The sequence below is a fragment of the Odontesthes bonariensis genome, chromosome 8 (assembly GCF_027942865.1).
Source record: "Odontesthes bonariensis isolate fOdoBon6 chromosome 8, fOdoBon6.hap1, whole genome shotgun sequence".
Lineage (NCBI taxonomy): Eukaryota > Metazoa > Chordata > Actinopteri > Atheriniformes > Atherinopsidae > Odontesthes > Odontesthes bonariensis.
Genome location: NC_134513.1, coordinates 15,798,267 through 15,823,632, shown reverse-complemented (window position 1 = coordinate 15,823,632; position 25,366 = coordinate 15,798,267). Strand labels below are relative to the sequence as shown.

The 25,366-nt window shown below is 44.0% G+C and overlaps 1 protein-coding gene across 6 annotated transcripts in view; it reads right to left on the bottom strand.

The window, feature by feature from the left end:
- Positions 1-24,303, bottom strand: part of osbpl8 (oxysterol binding protein-like 8) — a 75,783-nt gene extending 51,480 nt beyond the window's left edge. For 3 of the 6 annotated variants that reach the window (XM_075471906.1, XM_075471909.1, XM_075471908.1), the window contains exons 1-2: positions 23,957-24,303; positions 7,417-7,514 (exon numbers count right to left, since the gene is read on the bottom strand). In XM_075471906.1, coding sequence (XP_075328021.1) covers positions 7,417-7,461 — 45 coding nt within the window. In that variant the 5' untranslated portion in view covers positions 7,462-7,514; positions 23,957-24,303. Of the gene's footprint in view, positions 1-1,904; positions 2,019-7,416; positions 7,515-15,755; positions 15,999-23,956 lie in introns of those variants that run through there. The other 3 variants (XM_075471907.1, XM_075471910.1, XM_075471911.1) reach the window with 3 other exon arrangements.
- Between the last annotated feature and the right edge of the window lie 1,063 nt (positions 24,304-25,366).

Below are 25,366 nucleotides of genomic sequence, written 5' to 3'. Positions count from 1 at the left end.
ACGGCTTCTGTTTGCAGTGTACTCATGACTGTAAAGATCCTCAGCTGACTCCGGTACTTCTGAAAAACACAAGAGCTCCCTTCACATTTCAAGAGTTACAACGAGGCTCTTGCCCTGCTTTTTCTTACATCGAAATATTATCGCCTGAAAAGCATGACAAAAAGTCAGCAGACAAAACAAGGATGTCTGCTGCTTTTACAGTATTCAGTCGGTGCATTAAGTATTTACTCTGCCCCGCGGAAGGAGTCGGGAGGCGTGCCGTGGGGGGGCGAAATGGAATCTCACACCGGTATCTGACGGCACTTTAGTAGGCTGCAGCGTTTCGGCAAGTCTAGCTTAAAGGAGGTGTTTGGGGGAGGTGGCTGGGTGGTTTCCGTGGGCCTCACACAGAGTGGAGTCTCAGTTTAACCGCAGCGGGGGACTCGGGACTTAGGGCCATCTGGAAGGGGAGTGGGTAAATGGGTGATACCGTTGTTTAGGATCTAAAGCGGCAGAGGAATCGCCACTGGTACTCTAAGCAGTCGATTCAAATGCTGCAAATGACTACGTTTTTAACCACGAACCTGTACAGCAATGGACCGTGGAATATAATAAAGGTACCTGCTGATAAAAGACAGTGCAGGGAACGTTTCGGCACAGCCTCCACATGGCAGCTAAGCCATTAGCCTGTCTGACATTTAAAACGTTACGGTGCCACCGAGGATTTGCTCAACAATGAGGAAATGGTGCCACTGGCTGATCGCAGCTGGATTCCCTTCTTGTTAGGGGATCGGGATAATTGTCCAGCAGGTGGTTCCAATCACGAATACGTCCCTAAATGAGTAGCAGAAGGAAAAAAAAAATATATATACATATATTTCAAGGTCATCAGGCTGTACTTCATTTCTGCCATCACACAAGCATTCTGGTTAAGTCGGTGTTGTAAAGTCACTTAAATCCTCGGTTTAACACGACACGACTGCTGTGTTTTCTCCATCCGCTTTAGGAAGCAGTGTGAGGTCAGAGTCTGGACTCCAGCAGCTGCTCCAAGTGAACGAGCACGAGCTTTGCTAGCTTACACTCAGCCCCGAGCCTCTCAGCACTGCAACCCCCGTGGATGCAGCCAAGACTCCTGCGGAGCCTCTATTGTGGGGATAAAAAAATAAATAAATAAATGAATAAGACGGAAACAAAAACACAACCTTTTCCTGGAAAACCGCTGCTGCGTAACTGAATCCCAGCAACAGATAAATGGTCAATTTGCCTTCATTCAAACGAGCCTGGTGTGACATCCCCAGAGAAAATAATCGTAGTTTATTTGTTTTTGTTGTAAAACTCATTACGGATATAATTGGACTTGAGAGGGTTGCGTTCAGGAGCTATTATGCTTCTATAATGTACTTGTAACCCTGTCTGTAACTGCTTGCAGAGACCAGAAACAGACCCCCCCCCCCCCCACACACACACACACACCCCACCCCACTCCCCTGTCATTAGGCTCTATTAGAACCACGCTTTGGCTATCAGCCTGCTGCAGCTTTTCCTTATTCATGCACAAATATTAAGCCCCAGACTCTCACAATCTAAGCTGGCTGCACATAGCGTTGGCCTTCATTCAGTGACAACTTACTAAGCAAAAAAGAACCTTGAGTGGAAACTGCAACAGTACATTCAACGTTCAAGTGTGAAACCCTTTCACACGAGGGTCGTGCGTGACAGTACAATGACTGAAGTTTGGCGGCGGCACAACGAATGATTTCCAGCCAATTGAAGCGAAATTCATCATCAAAAAAAAAAGAAAAAAAAAGGCAACTGCACGCAGTGCCATCAACTTCATCTCGGTCTAATCCGCCCGCCCCTGCTTCCCGTTTCGACACACTGACATTGTTGAGGCTCGCTTACAGAAAAGAGAGGAAATGCGTTACCGTGTGACAGTCAGTCGAGGGAACCGAGTTTGTCGCCGTTGCCGTTTGCTCGGGTCGGACTAAAAGCGGTTCGACGTGCCACAGAGCTCAGCCCCGTTTCTCTCTCACCAAATACTGAAGGGAGGAGACAAGGCAGAGAGAACATGCATGCAAGAGAATTTGAGCCTCCCTCTTTCTGGCTGATAAGTGCTCTTCCTCTTCCTCTCCTCTTTCACACTCTGAGCCTTGAGTAATTTTCTTGTTTACCTCCTCCTCCTCCTCATTTGCCCACTCTTAACTCCGCTTTCATCCGTCCTCCGCTCATAATCTTCCCTCAAGCTTCCCTCTTTATCCATCCGTCTCTTTGCCATCTTTTCTGTTACCTTTTTTTTAATGTTATTTTATTTCGACAGCCACGGAACTCGTAAACATACCTTTCAGAGACTCTTTATCAGGGGCAAAAACCTGCAAAACACAGCGCTGCCATAAAAACAAGGAAGTTAAACATTTACTGTTTCGAGAGGGCTGAACCAGTAGGAAGCGCGTAGCTGTACAGACTAAGACGTGCTTGTATGAGTGTGTGAGTGAATGGGTGAATGTGGTATGTAGTGTTAAAAGCCCTTTGAGTGGTCAGCTAGACTAGAAAGCGCTATACAAGTAGAGTCCATTTAACTGGAAGCCACAGTGTAAAAAAAAAAAGAGTCATTAGTGTGAGACGGAGGTTTGTTTACACCCTGGAGCGCAGCTACTGTAACCGCACGGCTCTTGTTTACTGAGGCCCTTCTGCACCAATAAACCAATAAAGTGACCGTGCCAGATCTCCCCAGCCAATGGTGGAAAAATCACCACGGCGGGGGAACGCACGGACGACGCAGCCGCGCCGGAGGACCCATTCCGTGCACGCTCCTCTGCTGCAGGTTTTAGTTTAACCTGCTGAACCGTTTAACACCGACCAAAGAGTGTAGGCCATTTCGAGACATAATGCATATAATATGCAACAGCTAAAGGTTGTCTCTCGGATGCAGGGAACACACTAAGAGCAGAGCCAGTCTCGACACCAAATGCAGGCGAGGTAAAAACTACGGGCCTGGCAAGCCGCCAGGGCCACGAGTACATAGCCTGGGTGCCAACCGAACTTAGCCCCGCCCATAAACCTTTTGGTCGGGAAGTTCGGTCTGGCTCTGCTCAGTTGGGAAATCATTATGCCCGACATCGAATCAGTCGACCCAATCAGATTGCCAGGGCGGGCTTTATACGATGATGGACAGATGATCAACAGGGACATTATCGACGACTACGTCACTAAAGAGCGCTTGGTTTGAATTGGTTTGAAACAAACATGGCTGCCGCTGGAGAGCTAGGGTGTGTAGATTCTGCCATCGAGTCTGTTCTACAGGATGTCCACATTGCATTAGTTTTGAAAGACGAACAGAGGAACGCGATAAAGGCTTTAATCGATAGAAAAGATGGTTTTGCCCTCCTTCCTACAACAAGTGTGTGTCGCTTAATCTACGTCACATACTACGTTGCTCTGATTGGTTGTAGGTCTATCCAATTGAGCGAAGAGGCATTTTTTCTCCTGGTTCGGTTGAAACACGCCCCAAGTCAAAACTCAAAACTCTATCGAGCGGTATCAGACTCACATTCTGACTAGAATCGTGAGTATGACGTAGTCAGGCTAACGAGAACCCCCACCGGGATGACAAAGTAACTCTTTAATGGATTGAAACAGATGCTGGGTTGTTACGTAAGCAGGTGGGCCAGATCTGTCCCTTCAAGGAACGCTTCGAGTCCCTGTAGTTTTGTCACAAGGAATCGTCACATAATCTCGAGGTTTACGCACAAGAAGGGGGTATGCGTGAAAATCCTGACAGAGGACGCCGACTACGTTTTCTTTTCTTTTTTTAAAAACAGAGCCACAAAGCAACGGTTGTAAGAGACCCGCCAACAGCTCGTCTGCTGAGAGAGAAGCCTGCGATTCACATCATGGGATTCCAAATCAACAGTTTTGTTTTGACAAAAAAAAAAAAAAAAAAAAAAAGGGCCCGTTTCCTGCACTGTACCGCGGAGGCCATCGGTATGAAACAACCCGTCCTCCAATGAGCCAATTCAATTCAATTAATTTTTAGTTATATAGCGCCAAATATAACAAATGTCACCTCAAGGCACTTAAATAATAAAGTCCAATTCAAGCCAATTGGAATTCAATTCATTGTAATCATAATTATTTATAAAATAATCCAATTCATTTAAATAGAGCCAATTCAAAAACAATTTCCTAGCTAAGGAAGCCAACAGATTGCACCGAAACTTGTTTTCAGTCCAATCTCCCCTCCTGAGCGTGCCTGAGGCGACTGTCTGACAGCCTATGACCTATACGTGTGTAAATCAAGTTGCATATTGGCGATGCGTCTGTAAAAGGTGTTGGCAGATATATTACGGCCTAAGAATCACAGTAACGGACACGTACACAAGATGAGGTCGCTCTGACTGATCAAGAGCTGCATCATCTCAAGCAACCGGGTATCTATGTGCGGGAAACAAGTAGAGGAGCACACACAAGCTGGGAATAGCAACTGCGTGCTGAAAGAAAAAAAAAAATGTTTTTCTTGAAACTCCAAACTAAATCAGGAGCTTGATAACCGTGCTGCAGCCCGGCTAATAGCCTGTGGTGTATACTTTGCAGCAGATTGGAATGCTGCCTCTGTCCTGAGACAAATACTGAACTATATAAATGTAAACTATATAATATAAACTATAAACTATATAAATGCTATAAACTATAAACTATATAAATGCTGGTCCGAGAAACAAATTCCTGCTTTGTCTCACGGATTATCAAGCTTGTTTTATTACCAACCGCAATGCTCATCCATCTAGGAGCGTCCAAGCAGCATAAGCCTTGTTCCCTCGGCGAATATAAAGCTAAATATGAAACACCTTTTTGAAAAGGCAATTCAACAACAACTGAGGAAGACTTCCCAGTCTCGGATCCTCTTCCATTATTCCTGTGCTCCCTTCCAACCCATTATCAAAGAGCATAATGGTTGCTTTGTGTGCCTTTTCATTGCCGCCTGTTCTGAACAGCAGGTCACCAGCTCTTTCATTACAGTATGTAAAATGCAAATGACAGCAGACCGAATGGTGGATGTTTTAAACAAGGAGGGGCGCCGGCTGCCAAAACCCATCCCGACTGCGAGGATGTCAGAGAAAGCGGAGAAGCAGCAGTCACCTGGTGTGCTTCCCGAAGCGTTTCATCTCGTGTTGGAAGCCTTCCTCTCTATTAGCAGGCCTTTTCAGCAAGCAGCAGGAGAAGCTTGCATCACAATGCATGAAGTCTCACACCAGCCTGATGCCATAGTCAGGGGTCATGTGTGATAAAGTGACAAACACGCGGCCGGCAACCTGTTTAAAGGAGGTTCGGGGCCGAGATCTCGAGGAAGCACGGATTCGTCAACTCAACCCAAAATAACGCTTTCGAAACTAAATGCATCGACGTGGCTTTCAAAACCAACGCGAGCAGTCTGAAGTTTAATTAGGCGGACGCTAAAATAGGCAGAGAGGAAGGCTGGAAAATCTAATTAGCTTGCAGTAATAACGCAGAAAGAGTGTTATTAAAACTAACTTCCACTTTAGGCAAGTGTCAAAGAAACAAGAAAGGGTTTTCAGCTCCACTCCCACGCAATCTCATTGTGTTCCATTGTATGCGGAGGCCTGTGGGAGAGATAGCCAGCACAGTTATCGCCCCAGTTATCTGCCACTATAATTACCCCCCTCCACTTCGCCAAAAAAATTGCTACTGAGTATTACAATAAAAGTGAAATGAAAGCATGGACTGACATATTCGGGAGATCGGAGGAGGGACGCGGTACGTGTGTGTAACGAGCGACAGGTCCACTCCCGTCACATTTTTGGGGTTATTGGTAAGATCTCACGTGAGCATAGAACTTGAACAAAGAAGATATATATATATATATATATATATATATATATATATATACACATTTCAGTCATATATACATAAGGATGGTTGCATATACAGAGCGTATATGCAACTATCCTTAATCCAACATCTCTTAAAACGTTGTTTTCTATGCAGATGACGCAGTTTATAGCTCTTCTCAAGATCGTGCTTTGTCTCAGAGCCGGTGTGCTTTACACTGAGAAACATAGAGCAAGTATAGGGTAAAATAAATGCATTTTATTTCCAAAAAACCTTGTTTTTTTTTTACCATGTAACAGAAAGACGGCATCAGAAACTAATCTGGACACAGCAGTTAGGTTTCATAACCGTTTGTTATAAATGTCTTTAAAGAAGTACCTTTTAAAGACACTCATAAGTATCTGTATTCACGTCGGTATCGATACATTCTAATGACACTCATCGCTCACTGCTCTCCCTGTTTGAGACCTCACGCTTATTTGCACTGCTATTGGTAGATACCCGATTTCTGTTCATATAAATGTCCCGTACACGTGCCTCTAAAAACGTCAGCTGCGTGGTTCGAGTGGAATAAAAGCACAAATTGAAGTATTTCCCCAAAGCCCTCAGGATGCTGAAGAACGACGGGTTAATAAAGCAAATTTCGTCACAGCTAGATTGGCCTTTAATGTGTCACGGGCAACCTGTAACACCAAAACGGGGAGGGGGGGGGGGGACTTCCGGTCACAGAAAAGTAGCACCTAAGCCACGGAGTGAGAACACTGTGCCCTGTTTTTATTTCCAGCGACCTGCTTAATCGCCATTCTGTTGCTGAGGAGGTTGATTAAACACAACTGCGCATGACCTTTAATCATCCGCGGCCTGAGTGGCGGTCTTCTACTGACAAAGGTTTAACCCACACGCAGCCAAGTTTGGTATCTGTCACAGCGAGCAAGACAAGTCTGCGACAGCCTGACGATATTAGCGTCTTAAGCTGATCATTAAAGTTCAGGGACTGCACTCTCGGAGCAGACGTCCTGTCACTGATACCAGCGGGAAGCAGGAACTCTTTCTAAATTAGCAGTATGCATGGAGGTTGAGTGAAGACGCCCGGTTATTAGGGGCCATTATCCGCACCTAAGACGTAATGAGCCAGGGTGAGTGGATTTTAAGTGACTAGTTACACTGGAACTTTCCACATGGAGCACAGAGTATATCATTCAAAATCCAGTCTAACTCAACAAAATCAACTTTGAATTTCTCTGAATTTCCATTTTGGATCATCTACTCACATGTTTGGATGAGCTCACAGAAATAAAACATTTTTTTTTTTAAAGACCTGGATATCCGTTCAGAAACCATTCAACCAGATTACAAAAATTGCAAGGTGCAAGACCGGCCAAAACGGGCGCCAAAGCACCCGGTGCGCCAGTTTTGGTGATGTTATTTGTGGCACGTGGAACTGAGACCTGAGAGTCAGTGCTCTGGGAGCATTGTCATTATATAACTGCAACTTGTGTACAGAGCTGTATATACGTATATCTTATTTCTAAATATGTCAGCGCCTGTGCATTTCTAATGACATGTCCATGCCAGACTTGTACCACTTACCAAAGTTTTCTCAGGCTCCTGCTGGGACTCGGAAGAGGACTCCATGGCTGTCGGAAACCGGAGTCAGGCTTGTCCACGCTGCTCCGATGACTGCATGTCTGTCAAGAGGGAGAAGCAACGGGGTTACCATAAGTTGATTGGAAAACAATTAACTTTTGGCTTGGAACAGCACCCGCTTAAGTGTCGCCGTGTGGGATGGCGGCTTTGCAAGACTGGATTTGCAACGTCGTGCCTACACAGTTATGACATTTCAAAGCAAACAGCTGCAATAGATGCTTACTGTACAGAAAAATACTGCACCTGAAAAATGTATCCTTTCATCTATCTATCTGGTCCTGTTTGCTTCCACTTAAGTTTCCATCGTAGAGATGTTGGAGCATGACACAGTATTTAACCTCTATCTTTCCAGGGAAAGGTTATGCTTCCTGCCTCTTAGCTGCTCCACTGGACCACATGGGGAGTTAGAGTACACGTTGTAGCTTCTTTTATGGCTTCAGAGACATGTTGTTGAACTACTTCCTGTATATTTAGGGCTTTTTTGGGGGGGGGTTGGGTAGAGCGTTTCATTTCACATAGAAAAAAAACAGACACAGCAAAGCAAAAGTAGCTCTTCTAATGTCAAAATCCAAAAAAAAAAAAAAAAAAAAAAGATCTTTTAACCCTATCTATAATTGTTTTACAGGGGTTGACATGTAAAAAAAAAAAAAAAAAAAAAAAGAAATTACACACCCACTTTGACTGACTAAAACTTTCCATTTAACACGAGCCAACTGTCAAGTCAATTTTGAAGCAAACCTCTGAAATCACGACAAAGAAAAAGCACATCAGGCACGTTTCCATAACCCGGTTTGGGGCGAATTAAAATAGGTGCAATAACCCATGGGTGTATTATCTCATAGCTGTCCCATCTACCAGCCCTTTGAAGTCGTCTTCTATGCGTTCGGTGAGGCAAAGTAATGCTGAAAATGGGTGAGAAGGCAAAGAACCGAAGCACGAGACGAGCGCGAGGGAGACGCATCTTAAATGCAATGGCAACACAGCACAGGTTTAGGAAGGTTTAGTGCATTCCAAAAAACTTGCTGTCTAGAAATGTGAAGTTGTTTTTTCTTTTGCAAACTCTAATATTGTGTGGGTGGTGATTTGGGAAATTACTGCTTCTTTTCCAGGGCTCGTAGAAGGCTTTGGAGTCTGCTGTGTGGGCAGTGACTGACAGCTATGATTGGCGTACAACTGCCCCTCTGCTCTTCTTGGCTCCTGAACGCGCAATATCAGTTTAATGTGAGCACTTGATACCGATATCTTCCCAATTAGCATAACGTAGTCAAACTGTGAATGTATGCGAGTCAGCATGCATATCAGGGCCGGATAAGACAGCATTGACTAGAACTTGGGTCTCAAACTGCCTGCAGTGCAAACCAGTGGGTGATAAAACGTCTCAAAACACTCTTCTGTGCAGTTTAAGATTACACGACTGAGTAGCCTCGGGCAGAGTGGTGTAAAAAGAGAGTGGCGACACTCCCATAGACTTCTATTGAAAGAAAGGAATGCGGAAGTCACGTGGGTCACGGAGACGCCACAGTTCCAAACAACGGACGCAGCTCCGTTAACCTCAATTGCTCGTCAAGAACAATTACTGGTAAGTTAATAAAATAACAGCATTTTAAACGTTTTTTTACATTTTTAAGCATTATCTATCAGAAGTATACTCTTAGACATCGTTATTTTTACATTTGGTTAGCATGAAATGTCGATGTTGATGTTAAAAATGGAATGGATTTAGGGACCTAGCTTAAAGCTTGGTAACGGAGGCTAACGTGAGGTAATTAACGTGATCATTTCACTAAAGTCCGTTAACTTTTTATTGTCAGGTGACATTGTGTAAAGTTGTTTTGATTGTTAGGTTTTAAAACATTACCAAAATACTATATATTTAATACATTTTTGGTATTTCTGACGTATTTTCTCCGGTAAATTGATTAAATTACTACATTTTTGGCATAGTGAGGCATTAGCTGACTGTTCTTTAATTAAGTAAGTTTTTTTCAGCATGACTTTGCAGCTGTGATAATGAATTTATTAATTTCTCTGTTGTTGTCAGGGAGGTCAGCAGATGTGGTGCTCGCTGCTGCCATGGATCAACCCTTAGGACTTCAGAACTTTTCTACAATGTCCAAACCCTTGAATTTGATCAAATACAGTTCATTGTTGCAGATTAATCTACCCAACAGTAGAGATAGCAGTAAAATAACTTCTTTATTAAGGCTTGTTTTACATGTTCTATGATGACATTTTATAATAAAATGTTTGGTTTAAATCTGTTTTGTTTATTTTTTTCACAACTGACACATTTATTTTGTCATTAATATGGTTTTAACCAGAAAAAAAGTTAAATTCATATTTTAATCCATCCATTCATTATACCCGCTGAATCCGTCGATCGGGTCGCGGGAGGGGGGGGCTCATTGTCCATCTGACACCAGAGAGAACAGACAGACTGAATGACATCTTCTACAGATAGAGTGTTTGGGACAACAGGAGTAAATCCTGGGAACAGACAGTAACATCATGCTCTGTTGAAGGATGTAGATCTGAAGGTAAGCTGGACCACTGGCATGATTCAGTATAAAGGAGGACGAGGTAGCTGCCCCCTGCTAGCATGCAGGGGTACCCTCTACGATTTAAAATGGTGATAAATGTGTCTCTGTGCTCCAAAAAAGAAAAACGTTGATTAAAATACATAGTCGGTGAAGTGATCAATGCACATTATGGGTCAATATTTACCGAAAATTGCGTCGTAAATGTTAAAGTTATCGTTTTTGTGCTCCGTCCCGCTAAAACCCGTTCAAACTGACTGACAGCGCTGTGATGTTTGGAACTCCGGAGGCTCACATGAACCACGTGACAGCCCTAGCGGCGACTTCAAAGCGTGTCGCAACTCTGTATTACTCTATAGCTCTGGCCTCGGGTAAATAGAGGTAGAGGACTTTGGATTTAGGGGGCAATTTGTTAAATAAAACTCTGATGATTAACAAAAGACTCAATTCAATCACGTTTTGAGCTTTGTGAGGGCTTGAACCTGCTTGCGTTTATCCCCTCTACCGAAAGCAGTAATTTGATCACGGAAAAAAAAAAAAAGAGCAAGCTCATCCAGACCAATCGCGCCGCTGAAGCTGGGCAATAAATGGCTTACAGGCACATGGAATAGATTTACAAATCGTGAAAGCCAAAGACAAATGATGAGCAGGATTCTGTGAGGCAATATGTTCAGGGGTAAAAAAAAAAATAAAAAAAATAAAAAAAAATGCTGCAGGCTTTCGGCAGGTCGCCTCGGTTTATGCATAAAGCTTCTCCGAGAAATTGCATTTGACCGACGCGAGCTTCCTTATGAAAGAGCAGAGAGAGAAAAAGAAGAGAGAATGAGCAACAAAAGGTACCAGGAAGGAAGGAGTTTTAGGCGACGTTTTATAAGATAAACAGTGCCTAATGTCAGACAGAAGACAGGAGGACTTCCTGACAATGGGACAGTCACTAAATCCCTCTGCAAGTCATTCTGCTAATGTAACGCTCCAGTGCTCCGACAGCCTCTTGCCTCCAGCTAAGACGCACTTCAGTTGGCCTCAATTCCCAAGGACCCATCATCCTAAGATAGATGCTTCATACTTTTCCTCAAAGCCAGCTTCAGATATCAGCCCGTGACTCAGCAGTCACACAGCTGAGGTGGGAAAACAACATAGCATGTACTGTTACTATGTATATGTATGTGTGTGTAATATATATATTCTTTTTTTTTAAAAAAAAAAAAAAGGGTGTTGCGCTTTAGCCACTTTCTTCTGTAATTATTTTTGCAAGACCGGCTGACCTGACCTGCTGTGTCCTCTATATTTGTGAGGACCATGGTGATAACTTCCCCGTGGACAACCCTGCACCCATGCCTGTAAACATTCAGCCCTGTTTTTAAGCAGAACCTGGACACGAGAAGACCATCAATGGAGTATTTTAACAGCGGAGGGGTGGAGACTCGTCTCTGACACCAGTCCCCACACATCTGCTAAATGAGTTCTAAACGGTACAAACTTTTTTTGTAACCAACGCGTGTATCAGGCAAAAAAAAAAAATCTGCGCTCAACTCAACATTAAACAAGTGACTGGCAATTCACTCCACTGTCTCCCACACCTCACAGACTGCCCGCTGCGTTACACAGCAGTCTGCTTTAGTTCAATCACAGCAATCGCTGAGCTCTCAAGAGCTATGAATCATTGGCAAAAGATAGAGGTCCTACGCACAAGGAAACCCAACTGCTAGAGGCCCCAAAACAAACTTGCAAATGCTAGCTGAGGGGCTTCTCCGTGTTGGATTCTCGAAACACCAACACTATGACCAACAGCTTATCTAATTACAGTCGTGAGTATCATCTAACTGCAGGTAGAATTGTCTCACATTTAAGGCTGCACAACATCAACTGACGTTTATCGTCACAATTATTTCACATCGCCTTCAAAAATGAACAAAAAAAAACAACAACAACAAAACAACAAAGGCATTACAGGAAATGCTTGGTTAGAAAAAGCGGAGCAGAAAATTCAGGGTTTTCTTTTTTTTTTTGTGCCAGTTTTGATCGACTTTGAAGCACTGAAATGGCTTTAATGATACTATGGAGGTTCTGTTCAAGGGCAGCCAAGGACAGCAGTCATTTCATGATCCTAAGTAGAGTGTAGTGGTGTTTCTGTCCACTCTGACAGTCCGAGAGGCACGTATACAGCAGCCCATCGCCCCAGCTGCGGCTGAGTAATTTGGAAATGATTACTGGTGATTGAGTTAGACATTCAGAGATACCATCATGCGCAACTGGGCATGAGATTGTGATCGGGCTGCCTTTTGGTCACCATTGCATTCGTCATTTCTCTTCTTCACTAAATGCTTCTAGGATGTTTGCAATCGTGGCCCGTTCTGGCTCAGTAATCATGAACCTTCGGGCCTCGTGCACCAAGCTGACGATCATCCGTCGGGCACATCTGGAGAGCCGGGTGAACATCTGTCTCCTGCATCTCAGCCTGCCTCTTATTTTTTTTCCCCCCCAGCCGATTGAACATGTAGATTCGGTGCTGCAGCTGTTTGACATCAAATCAAAATCAAAGCCACCGTGTTTTGTTTGGTTGTTTTTCTCCCACCTCCATGTGGTCTTCTGGTTTTCCTTATTGCATAACATGCGATGTAATGGGATATTTTGTCTGTTAAGACACTGGCAACGTGTGTGGGAGCCAGGATGCAAATCACTGGCATATATTCTGGGATTGTCCAGTCATAAGACATTTCTGGTTAGAGATACACAAAACATTGGAAAGTGTATTTAATGGGAAAATTCCTTTCCAGTTTTGCATTTTTATTTGAGGGAAAGATGATTTTCACCCAGGCCACTTCAACAATTACTTATTTGGTGTTCTGATATGTTTGTAAAAAAAAATAAATAAATAAATCACTAGGCACTGGCTGCTTCCTGACTCCCCCACAATAGGAATGGAAGGATATAGTTAATGAAGTATACATAATGGAAAAAGTTACCTTTTCACTTCGCCTACAAATGAACGGATTTATTAAGTTGTGGTCAGAATGGGTCTCCTATGTACAACAGTCACGACCAGATTTCGTGGAGTTAACAAATTGATAGATTTGGTTTATGTGGTGGTGTTTTGTCTTTTTGTCTTTTTGTCTGTTTTATTTTTTTTATTTATTTTTTTTATTCTTGGGATTTATTTGTTTCGTTTCAGTTTTTCTCATCATCTGATACACAGCTCTACTGTCTAAGGAAAAGGTTGCTCGGTCTCCTGTTTATTTTATTTTATTTTTTATTTTATTGTTTAAAGAAGCCCAGATGTTGACGTCCCAACATACCATGTACATTTCTGTTACATCCCTCTGTTCTTTTTATTTTAATAAAAAAAAAGAAAATGGGAAAAAAAAAAAAAGAATAATAATAAGGTCTTTGTACCTGGTCTACAGCCATGCTAAGAATAGGAGTGTGTGCACCGTCGTGACTAGTTATAACAATAACATCTAAAAAATGGAAGTGAATCAGGGCTTGGGTCTCTATATGAAGAGATATGGTACTTACTGCTCTGTGAGCATTGAATTTCTATCGATCAAACGCTCTTAAAGAATACTGCAAAGTCACGCTGCCATGTTTAAGTGTCTCGTAAGCCTTCGGGTTCGCGCTTCACTGCTCAAACTAGACTTCCTGAATCCAATTCCATCCTGTTACTAAACTGTGCCTCAGTGGTAAACAGCCATACCGACACAATCAAATTACTGGAGTGCAGGGCTGCTTTCAATTCATCAAGCATCAGCTTCTGACGAAACAAAACAGAAAAAAAAAAAAACAGCTGAAGCAGGCGACACTGTACAACAAATGAGCAGCCACACTAGCAACGTCCACTTTCCAGAAATCGGGAGCTGATGGTCAAACAATGTTTCACGGGGAAATGAAATAATAAGACGAAGAGAGCAGGGGACGCGGGGAATTTGTTCCGGTGTAATCTTCATCTTCTGCGAGCCCCAGTCCGGTGGTGGTGTGCTCGGGCTGAGACAGACGGAGAATTAAAGCGTGTAGCTCAGGGAGCGAGGAATATTAATCAACCAATTTGGCGGAGTCAGAGGAGAGCCTTTCCAAGATCACACAGAATACAGGACTTCCACAAGAATGACAAAGAAAGCTTTTCATCCCCCAGGCGGAGATGTAAAAGTACAAAAATCAAGTGACTGCACAGGCAGAAAACAGATAAAGTAGCTGATTTTAAAATAATAGATACTCGCAGACCGGACAGCGTTCCGTATCTTTTGACATTCCTGCCACAGAGATTGCGTGTAATTAGGGAAAAGGTCCCAGGTCATAAATACAGGTCATACAACTCCACAATAAGTCAGAGCATCCCAAGGGCTCGGCTGGAATACAGCCGAATTTGGAAATTTCAATTGTTAATAATCCATTCGCTCACAGCCTGGAGCCAGTTTTTCACTCATTTCTGGAAAAAGGTGGAGCTCTGTTGCACAATGGTCAACTCTACTGAGGCTCATCTCTATAATATCCATTCAGACAACAACTGCTCCTCTCAGCTGATAGAAATTCAGTGCCATCCCTCTTAAGCGCATGTGCCACATGTCTATTCAAGCTGCTATTCACACCTACTACAAACTGTAACATTTGGTACACCAACGGGGTCATATGGAGCACTGCTCGACATCCTTTCTGCCGCTGACAGAGCAAATATGTGCGAGCCTGTCTGTGTTTGTGGAAGAGCAACAATATGGTCTAATAGGGCAATACTTTGGATTTTCTTATAAGTGGCGGATTTGTCACTAGGCGCTTTTTAAAAATGTCAAGCAGCTTAAAAGGTCTGAATAGTTTGTATCTTATATCAAAGACTCAGAGACAACTACTCCAACACTTCAGGATGCAACAAGGCGACTCGGTGCTCACAAACATCCATTTATCAGAGCAACCGGTGGCTCACAATACTGATCGGAAAAAGTGGGGGGAATGAGAAGGACTCACCGCACGGAGTTTCAAGGACACCGTGGGCACCTCGTGCAGCTCAGTCCGGTGACAGGAGAGAGAGAGCGGCGCTGCCTTCTATTTGAACCGACTCACAACACACACGGAACAAACCACCCCTGCCACAAACACAGAGAGGAAGATCACAGGAGGGTGCACGGCCACGGCTCCACTACAGACCGGCACAATGAAAATGCGTATGACGCATGCAGCCTCGGTGGAATAATAGACGTGCGTTTTGTGTGTGCGATACCTCTTGCATAACAGAAATGGTGTGGGGCAGATTCTGCTCAACTGTGCAGCCATTTACACAGTTATGATATATTCTGGAGGATTCACAGACACCAGGATGTCAAACCGGGGAAAAGGGGTTGAGAGCATAAAGGTCACGAGCGATAGTCCAATGACCCAACAATGACCTCAAAAAAGGAGAACTGGCAAAATGGCATCACGGACATCGTGTCTACAGGAGTGGTGCCTTCAGCAGCTGGATGAACAAGGTTCACGTTATCGTCTCAGCGTGAGTATTTCCACAGCAATCTGCAGTCTAACACCACACGCATTCTGAGCAGCTGGCTGTCATCCGGCTGTAGTGTGATGTGACTTCAGAGAATTACCGTAGAATCTTTCATTTTAGCACCACCCAAAAAAAAAGACCCCACAAGAGTGAGACTGTCGCAAACAAAAAACGACAAAGACCGCCTGTCCAGATCAAGTGAAAGCAAACCAAAACACCTAAACACAGCGGCACGTGCACAGGAGAATGACAGGGGCGTGAACGGAGGACCTTACCTCATGCAGCCGGGGCAGCAGAAAGCACCATCGTATCCCACAACATTGTGCTCCTCTAGTAGAGGAAAAGAGAGAAACGGACAGAGAGAGAGCTCAAGATGACATCACCATATTTTTTTTCCTTCGTCCTCCCGTGAAATGTAGGCTACTGCTGCAAGGCGGCCGGTGTCAGCGGCAGCGAGAGCTCCCTCTGTGTGACAGCACAGAAGGGTCTGCTCCACATACTGAATGAGCTCTCCCTGCTGTTCGGTAATGATGAGGCTTCTGTGTCTGAGCCACGAGATGCCGAGACCCAAACCCTACCTACAAAAACCTGACGGAGCTGTCAAACATGCACTCCCACACACGCCTTTGAATCGTGACTATGGGCCCCTTTGAAATCAAGTGTTAAAATCTTACTCCCCCTTGGAAAAATTGGAAAATAAGCTCTCACAAAAGGAACATTATGATGGAGCGATTAAGAAATCCAACATTGCTTTCAGAGATGAGACGCCTGCATTCACCTGCATCTATTATCCTGATCACAATCAATTACATCACCAGCAAGAAGTATAAGAGATGGCAGAAGAGCTGTTTTCTGTGCAAAAGATAATACTGCCAGGAGCAATCCGCGTGAGGGGGGAAATGACACGTTTCGCAGGCAGAGCAGGAACAAGATGTAGAAAAAGGAGGAGGAAATTTGAACCGTTTCTTCCCTTGATCATCATGAGGAATGCGAGATCAGTGGCGGGATAGAACGGATGAGCGTAGCAGGAATATCAAGAAGGCGATATTTGTTTCCCCGAGACGTGGCCGCACATACCACTCTAACGCCTCTCTACCCAGCTGTTAGACAAAACAGGCAGAGAGCGACTGCACAGAGTATCATGCAAATGTGCTGCGTAAAGAAGGAAGGACGCTGTGAGTTTCTGTCCAATTTTGTCTTCCGAGCGAGTTCACCTGTGTTACATCATCAGCTTAGTTTCTGCCAAGCTTCGAAGGCGAGGCCCCGACCCATTCGTGGTGATCTCGGAAGGTTTCAATCACGCCTTTCTCACAACGTGGCACAGTCGAAGTTAGTGTGCGCCTTACTTTTAGTTCACTAGATAAGCTGTTGGTCTCAAAAAAATAAATAAATAAATCTCACGCAAGTGTTTGGTTAGGTAAAGGTTTGGTGAATGCATATGATTCACAACGATCTTAATGCTCAAACAGTTCAGAGAGCACTCACACTATGTGGAAAAGGGCAACGTTACAATCAACAGTATCGATATTCAGTGAACCTTTCCAAGTGCCCTTTTCAATTTTGTGGCTGATTATGATTTTCCGAGCAAGTCACATCTCCCCCTGCTCTGCCCTGCTCTGCTCCATGTGCACTTAAAGGGCGCATGGCATGTTTTCTTCCACGTTTTCTGGCTTCTCTGCAGTGTTACAACCATGCACTATCACCTTATACATGAACAAGAGCTTTTTCTTTTAGCAATGTAGACACTATCACCTTATAGTTCCTGGCTTTCTTTGTATGGTCAAATACTCCAGCCAGAGTGTGAACGATATCCACCACAACCATTTTAAAAGTGGAAGTTACCCTTTAAACACTAAAAGGGAACAAGCCAGAACCTGAAACGGTGAGCGAAACCGTTTCAACCATCTGCGTTGTGTTGGCATCGGGCATAGGAACGCATTCACAGACTGAAAAGGCAGCTAAGGGAGCTAACTGTATTTTGCGTGAATACATTTGTTCGCAAAGCAAACTAAAGTGGCCATTCGCTGCTTCTACAACCGCTCAGAAACACAGTTACGCACACATGAAGGAATTACAGTACTTGGAGTTATGATGGGTGCAGAGCTCATCTGGAGGTGCCCAAGATTAGGAAATAAATGACTGAAAATGACAGACTGGTGCTTAACGTTACAGTCATCTTAACCCTATCAGCTAAGCACAAACAGTTTAATTTACATGCTGGAGCATGAAGTGACCTGGACATGACGTGTGCATGGTACAAAAAAATAATACCAGCAGTTTCTCAAGAGATTAAACGCAGCCCTCTCTTCAGTATTGGTGGTGGTGCATGCAGAGGACCGGCTGCAGGGGAAAACGTGCTGAGAGTTAGTCCATCACTAAGTAAGAGCACCTCGACGCTCTGACCTTAACTTGTGCTGTTTCCCTGAAGGTGTAAACAAACCACAATCTACATAAAAAAAAAAAAATATGTAAAAATCCCTTCCGTCATATTTCTGTTCAAATCTGCATTTTGTTGATCGACCAAAACCTTTTTAATCTTCTTAATATTGAAAAAAAGCTCAGTTTACTTAAAGCTCCATGAAAAAATATCTTAACTGCTACCTCTCACGTTGCCTGTTCATGGATTAAAATAGAATTACATGTTTTTTTGTAGCCTCAAGCTGCTACCCTGCGAGTAACAACAACAGACACAGAACAAACTTGCACGCTAATGAAACGAACTCAGTCTCCCTGTGGTAGCCGAGGCTGAACCTCTCCCAGAATTTGCATGGACTTAAATTGGCTCCTTATCCGGCTAATTGCACTGGAATTACGGTGCCAGTTCAGCCACGCTCTCCCTTACACCCCAACTGTGCTGGACTGCTGTTGCACCAAGTATGGTGTCCAGGTCAGCAATGACGCCCATTCAAGCCTTAGAGCAACGCTGCAGAGCGCAAACCTTAAATTTAAATGCTTCCGACTCGTTTTGAAGTCCTCTGACCTTTATTTTGCACGTTCCCAGCCCTGAAACGGCCTTGGGGGCTCAGATACCACACCGTATACCTTTTGTTACCAGCCTGACACCGCACATTTTTTTCCTTTGTGGTATCACGTCAAACACCAACGACGAAATGACGACACACTTTGGCCGTAATTGAGAAGAACAACAAAAAAAATCTTTAGTGGCAGACGCGGTATCAGTGGAAGTGAGGAAAAAGGAGGTTTGAGAAAGAGTGTACTTTGCTCCTCAAAACAATATGCGTTCAAAAGAGTAATACATTTGCATCACAAAATCGTTGTCCAGGAAAAAGTCAGACTATTTCTCTCTACCTTCGTATCACTACGGGCTGTGTAAACTGTGCAGACCGAAGTGCAGAACGAGCAGTCCCCTGCTTCCGAGCAGCAAACACCGTAACAGGCGCGGCTGTCGGCAGGTGGCACGACGCAGTGATACAAAGGGAGAGAAAATAGCGCCAGCATAAATCAAAACGCTTTTATTTTGTGCCCCCAGCCAACTAGCCGGACTACCTCCGTCAACGCCAAAACTCAGCTGGAACTCGGCTCACAGGACGCAGCAGGGGGTAAGTCAATGTTCATAAATGATATTGCTAATATGAGATGTCATACAGCTTCATGTCAAAAGAGGCGAACTATCCCTTTAAAGCCTCATTTCGCCATCTCAGTTCTGTTTCAGACTCGCTTGCAGTCAGAAATTAGAAACATCTCTCATCTGCGTCGCCCGCTTTCTTCAACCTTGTAAAAATCTGCAAATAAAGCTTTGGAGTGAGCAGCTGGGAGAGCTCATCTGACCTTGGCCAAAGAAGCACAAGTCATGGCCATGTCAGGAGATTAGGCCACAGTGATCAAAAAGCCGTTCCAGCGAGATTGATAGGAATGAAGACGAAAGAAGAGAGGAAAAAGAGGAATAAAACTGCGTATTGTGCAGCCAGTTGTGGCCTAACCCGTGGCAACAAAGAAAAAACGTGTTTTACGAGAACAAAGATAGCGCATGGCCAAAGGCTTCATTCTCAGCCACATCTCTCAGTTAAAGTTCCCCTAAATACCAGCAAAGATGAGCACAAAGCCTCCCCAAAGACTCAGTAAGGCCTGCACCTGCGTCAGCCTCCAAAAACCAAATGGAATATTTGGCTTCATTGAAAAAAATGCTTAAGCATAAGCAACGTTATTCACTGATTATTCGTGACAGCTCCACCATTATCTTCTTCTTGTACCGGCTCTGAAGCTCAGATGAAATATCCACAGCAGAATGCTGGGTGGGGTCACTGGTTTTAGCGGACTAACCAGTGTTTCCCAGACATTAGGCTTTACATGGGCGGGTCAACACGGTTAAGAAACGCCAACACAACTAGAGCTGTTTTATGCCATCTTAAAACTGATTTCTAGGTCTCTCTCGCAAACACAGCGACAACAAACCCGTCCACGGGTGCGCAGATGCACACCGTCGTCAGGAGCGGAGGAAGGATTGCGGGTGGCTCTTCCTGCAGGAACGCTGCTCACAACTTTTCAGATTAAACGTTGCCGGCGGTTCCACACCCTGTACCAAGTTTCTGAATTCAGCTTGGCATTCATGAGTCATCTCATGAGTTCTGACACAAGGTTTTTTTTCATTTTCTTTTTTAAGGTGGACCGTATTGTCTCGTAGTAGTCTGGCAGAAAGTAGTGCCAGCTATGCCGCAAAGCAGGATTCCACTGTTAGAGTAAAGGCTGGGGACCGGCTCACTGCCGTAATGATTTAACAAGTGACAGCAGACAGCTGTCAAGGCCGTCTCTCTTTGGGCCTTGTTTTTTTTTTTTTTTTTTCTCTTAACAAAAGCGCCTGATGAAAGTGAAACACAGTTTCTCCTTCAAGACAGACAGGGCTCACCTCGCTTTAAACACAGAGCAACAGATTACTTTGGTATGAAGTAAAACGTCCGTGAGGTTAACAATATACCACGTTGATTAAAGGAATAGTTCGCCTCTTTTGACATGAAGCTGTATGACATCCTATATTAGCAATATCATTTATGAACATTGACTTACCCCCTGCTGTGTCCTGTTAGCCGAGTTTTGGCGTTGACTAAGGTAGTCTGGCTAGTTGGCTAGGATCCTGAAAATAAAGCGTCTTGCTTCTCAAAACAATATGCGTTCAAAAGAGTAATACGTTTGCATCACAAAATCGTTCATCCAGAAAAAGTCAGACCTCACAATCGCTTGGCGCTATTTTCTCTCCCTTCATTGATATGAAGGGAGAGCGTAGCACGCAGTGATACTAAGGGAGAGAAAATAGCGCCAAGCGATTGTGAGGTCTGACTCTGGACGCAAACTATCCCTTTAAGCAAAACCTATAAAACTACAGAAAAGAAGGTGTCTTTAGCTTTGGAAGCAGGTGAGTGCTACATGAAGAAGCAGCAGTTCGGGTGGACAGAATTAAGGTTCCCGGATGGCCAAAGTTATGCTCTTAAGGTTTAATGTGGGTGGACAGTGAAGATAATGAGCCGGGACACTTAAAAAAAAAAAAAAGAGCTTGAAGCACCCAAGCTCTTTAATCAATGGTCCCGGTGTAAAGCTGACCCTGTCACCACTACGGACACGGCAAATGAACCAAATTAAAAGCGTGTTTGTTCGGTGTTGTTTGATGTATGAGAGCCAACGGCAGCCATGCAACAATGAAATGAAAGGTACACACAGTAATATGGTTTCATTGAAATTTAAACAGCTGTTTTCGTCATTAAGCCTCAGCTAACCTTCACGCAGACGGTAATAAAGGCAGCTAAAGTACTCGCTTGGGGAAAAGCAAGCTGAAATGGAGCCTCGTTCGTGTGCCGCTGTTGGATAAACCCAAACTGGCGTGGGGCGGGAGGAAACCCTCTCACTTTGGGCACATCTGGCGATTGTCAGCGCAAATGCATCCAATCAGCCCAAACCACGGCCAGTGACCCGAGCGTCCCAGCTGGGACGATTGGCCTTAACTGCTGCGCCGGACTCGGCTTTCCAATAACTTCATGAGCATCGTTGCATCAGCCACAGCCCCGACAAAATGTAGTGGGAGCAGAAAAGATGAGGCCTGAGGCAGTGCTCAGTGAGAGCTGAGAGGGTTGTTGCTCGCTCGTACTGGGGCTGCTGTAAAGCCCTTTCAAATAAGTAAACATGACTTGTGACTAAAAATGCAAACGACATTTCTCATTTATATAAGCTTTACATCCCGTTGTATCCTTCTGGTATCAGCTGAAATAAGCACTTACTGTGTCCTTTGTAATTATTCATGAGCACAAACATCGGCAACTTTTGCCGGCCTCGTAGGTTCGGAATGTTGAGTGCAGGAAGAGGTGCTGTGTCGCAGAATAATTCACGATTAGAAATGCATATTTCTTCGACACAGCATGAATTACAAGCAAAAGGTCGCCCCTCCCAAAAGCCTCTTAGTCCAGCCGTACCGCTTTAATAGGACTCAGTATGGTAAAGAGCAGACGGCTACTGCTAATCATATTCTCTTGATTAAGTGATCATCGTCACGTGTAGACATCCTCGTTAAATCAGCAATGTTGGCATTTTGATGCTCTGGGTGCTTATAGGTGCGTGTTGACACAATGCCAAAGAGAACAGACATCAGCAATGATTCCCAGGAAGCAATTGTTGCTGCCCGTCATTCCGGGAGGAGCTTTAGAGGCCATTTCCAAACAGTCTGGAGTCCGTCATTCTACAGCGAGAAAGATTATTCACAAGTGGAAAAACATCCAAGACAGCTGTCGATCTTCCCCCGGGAGCGGACGTCCCAAGCAAGTTCACCCCAGGGTCAGATGGTGCGATGACTGCAAAGTACTAAAAACCCAACGCAGCCCGCCAGCGGAAACACCTAAAAAAAAACAGCCGTGAAGCACGGCGGTGGAGGGCTGGTGATGTGGGCTTGTTTTGCAGTCACAGGACCCGAAAGCTCTCAAATCTCAAGAAGCTGAAGCAACACGGTAAAGAAGTGGAGGCCAAAATTCCTCCACAACGGTATAAAAGACGGATAGTGCCATGTAGAAATTTATCAATGGTTCTACAAGCTGCTGGGGGGTGAACTTTTTTTTTTTATACACACTGACATAATGATCATTTTCGCATGGCTGTATGTCTGGGATAGGATTGAACTATAGTGATAGATAGATAGAAAATACATCTGGAGATAACAGAAAAACAATTTCACATATGATAATATTTTGGTGCTCCCAAAGTAAACTCTGCATTCAAATTTCAAACTACATGCGTATACCTGGGTAGCACACGGCCAATGAGATATGGTTCGAAAAAGGGTGAATGGAAACTCCATTTGACTTTCAAATGAGCTGTTTTTTTTTCTCGTGACCTCGCGTTGCGCTCCTTCGTGAAAGTTTGCATGCAAAGTCTGGGATTGCCCTTCTTTACATGCACCACAAGCACTGGGTGGAAATGCGCCAATACTGTATTTAGACTGAGAAAACCCCCAAATAGGCATTGGCTGACAGCGCAAACTTCTCATTTGATTTAAAATCGTGGGGTCGGCTCGATGTGCGCAAGCTTAAGCTTCACGTCTGATCGTCTTCATGCCAAAAAGGCATTGACACTCAATTAAATGCAGGTGTTTTCTGCCATCTGTAAAAGCTAGGGTAGATGCTAAGCACACAAGCTGGGCTCAAAAAATGAGAGAGAAAGCAATATGAAATTGCAGGTTGAGAGGAGGGGGGGGGTTGTCGATTGACAGGCTGATATCTGATATCAAGCCAGCAGCAACCGGATGCACCAGTTGCCTGACACAATTAGGAAGATTTCTCCACGTCCATCTCCTGTTCCTACTCCTGGCTCCTGTCAGGTGAAAGTGGTAACAGAGCACCAGGACTGAGGAGACAGTGGACATGCAACACTGCAGCAGGATCATATGACTGGGGATGATGCAGGAGGGAGGAGGGGGTTGATATGTAAACACCAGGGGGGGGGGGGGGATATTATCTTTTTTTTCTTCTTTTTTTTAAATAAACTTCATGAAACTTAAATATTCTCAATCAATAAATCTTCCATTGGTTGGCCACATACATTAACAAACTGGCCACAGCTTTTTTTTTTTCAGTCACCACTTGCAGAAAAGCCAAACGTCGTCCGGAGAGGACGGTTGCAGTGAATTAGCCGACGATAATCACTTTCAACTTGATGTGGGCCATTTCTCTGCATGGTTCGGCCTCGCGCACGAGCTAAAAGACCTACGCGGAGACGGCGGCGCGGAGGGAGACGAAGAAGCTGCCACACGTTCACATCAGCAACGCTAATCCTGATTTATTACATAACAATACGCAATGCTCGACTGCAGTGTTAAGTCTGTCCCCCCCACCACAGAGACGCATATAGAATGAGCAATTAAGCTAACCTGAGGTAAAAAAAAACAAACAAACAAACAAACAAACAAAAAACAGTAGGAGATAGAAGGTAGAATTGGGGTTTCTAGTTTTTTGTTGTTGTTGTTGTTTTTCTGCTTGGCACTCACCTTTACTTCGTTGGGGGGCCTCCCAGCGGGTGGAGTTAAAAGACTCACGGGAGAAAAACACCGGTTGTAAGTATCAACGCAGTCCTCTGAGGCGTGTGTCAGTCTGCTAACTGTTAGCTGTCGACGTTTAACGTTTATTAACGTTACTTGGGTTTCACGGGCGGCCGCGGGTGATGCCTCGCGCGCTCCTCGGCCCAGCGACGTCACGCCGGTCCAACATTGAAGTCTGAGAGGGTTTTAATTTAACTTGAGGAATTCTGAGATACCCTCCGCTGATTGTTCACCATAAATTCTCGGACTGTTTGTTAGCCATCAGTGAGCCTGCACGATTCCGTCCTGGGTTTGAGTCAGTAGGCGTTGTTAAGCAACCGGAAAGCGCACTACTTCCGGGGTTAGTTGTCAAAATAAAAGTACATAACCATACGGTGACCATAGTCTGTGTTAACGTCATAGACATTATAAAGAGACTTTTATATGTCTATGGTTAACACTAATGAACTTGCATTTTTAAGCTCCTTTTTTTAAAAGTAACATAGTATTTCTTTTTAAAGTCTGTCTCACAAGAGTATGGAGAAGATCATAACATTATTATTCCACATTGGGGATTTGAACGATGTTCACTGGAAACTTCCTTAATTATTTCTTAGTTTATCTTAATAATATTTGCTAATCTTGTTCCTTTTGCACCCCCTATTTTTCTCGCTTCCCCTCGACACGTTGCTTATGACGTTGCTATACTGAACAATGAGTGTGTAATGTTTGTTGGATTGCTCCTTTTTGCTTGTTTTCTTGTTGTCACTGTGGTGAACGTCAATACTTTGTTTTGCACAAGATGAGATACATACAAAACTGCATTTCTATTTTAGGTAGTAGGAGCACACACAGTGGTTATAAAAGAGGAGTTTCTTTTCATTCTACATTTTCATTTCTTCAGGAATTTATTTTGAAGGGCAAACGCCATGTATCCGACGGAGGGTTCATAACAAGGGAAGTGACACAACGACTGACACAACTTGCTTCTGTTCAGTGATCGTCTGAATTTCCTGGCTGAACAGGACATAAACACGTGACCAGTCACTGATTTCACTTCAGACGCAGAACTCCTGAGGCCTTTGAATCATTTCCAGAATTATGAGTCGTACGTCACACAGATTTATGATACATGGAGTATTTAATCTCCTGCAGTATTCCCTCTCTCGGCAAAACTGATACGTTTATTGTTGCAATTCAAATATGCAACCAAGCAACGGCAGCAATTCGTTCTGAAATCATATTTTTAATCCATTTGAAATGATCAACTATAGTATTCTCGCTGTGGTCTGTTCAGAGTAACTGTTGTAAAACCACTATCATATCATTTTAGAGAAGCGAGGCATCTTGTTATATGTGTATATATAGACTATATCCTAT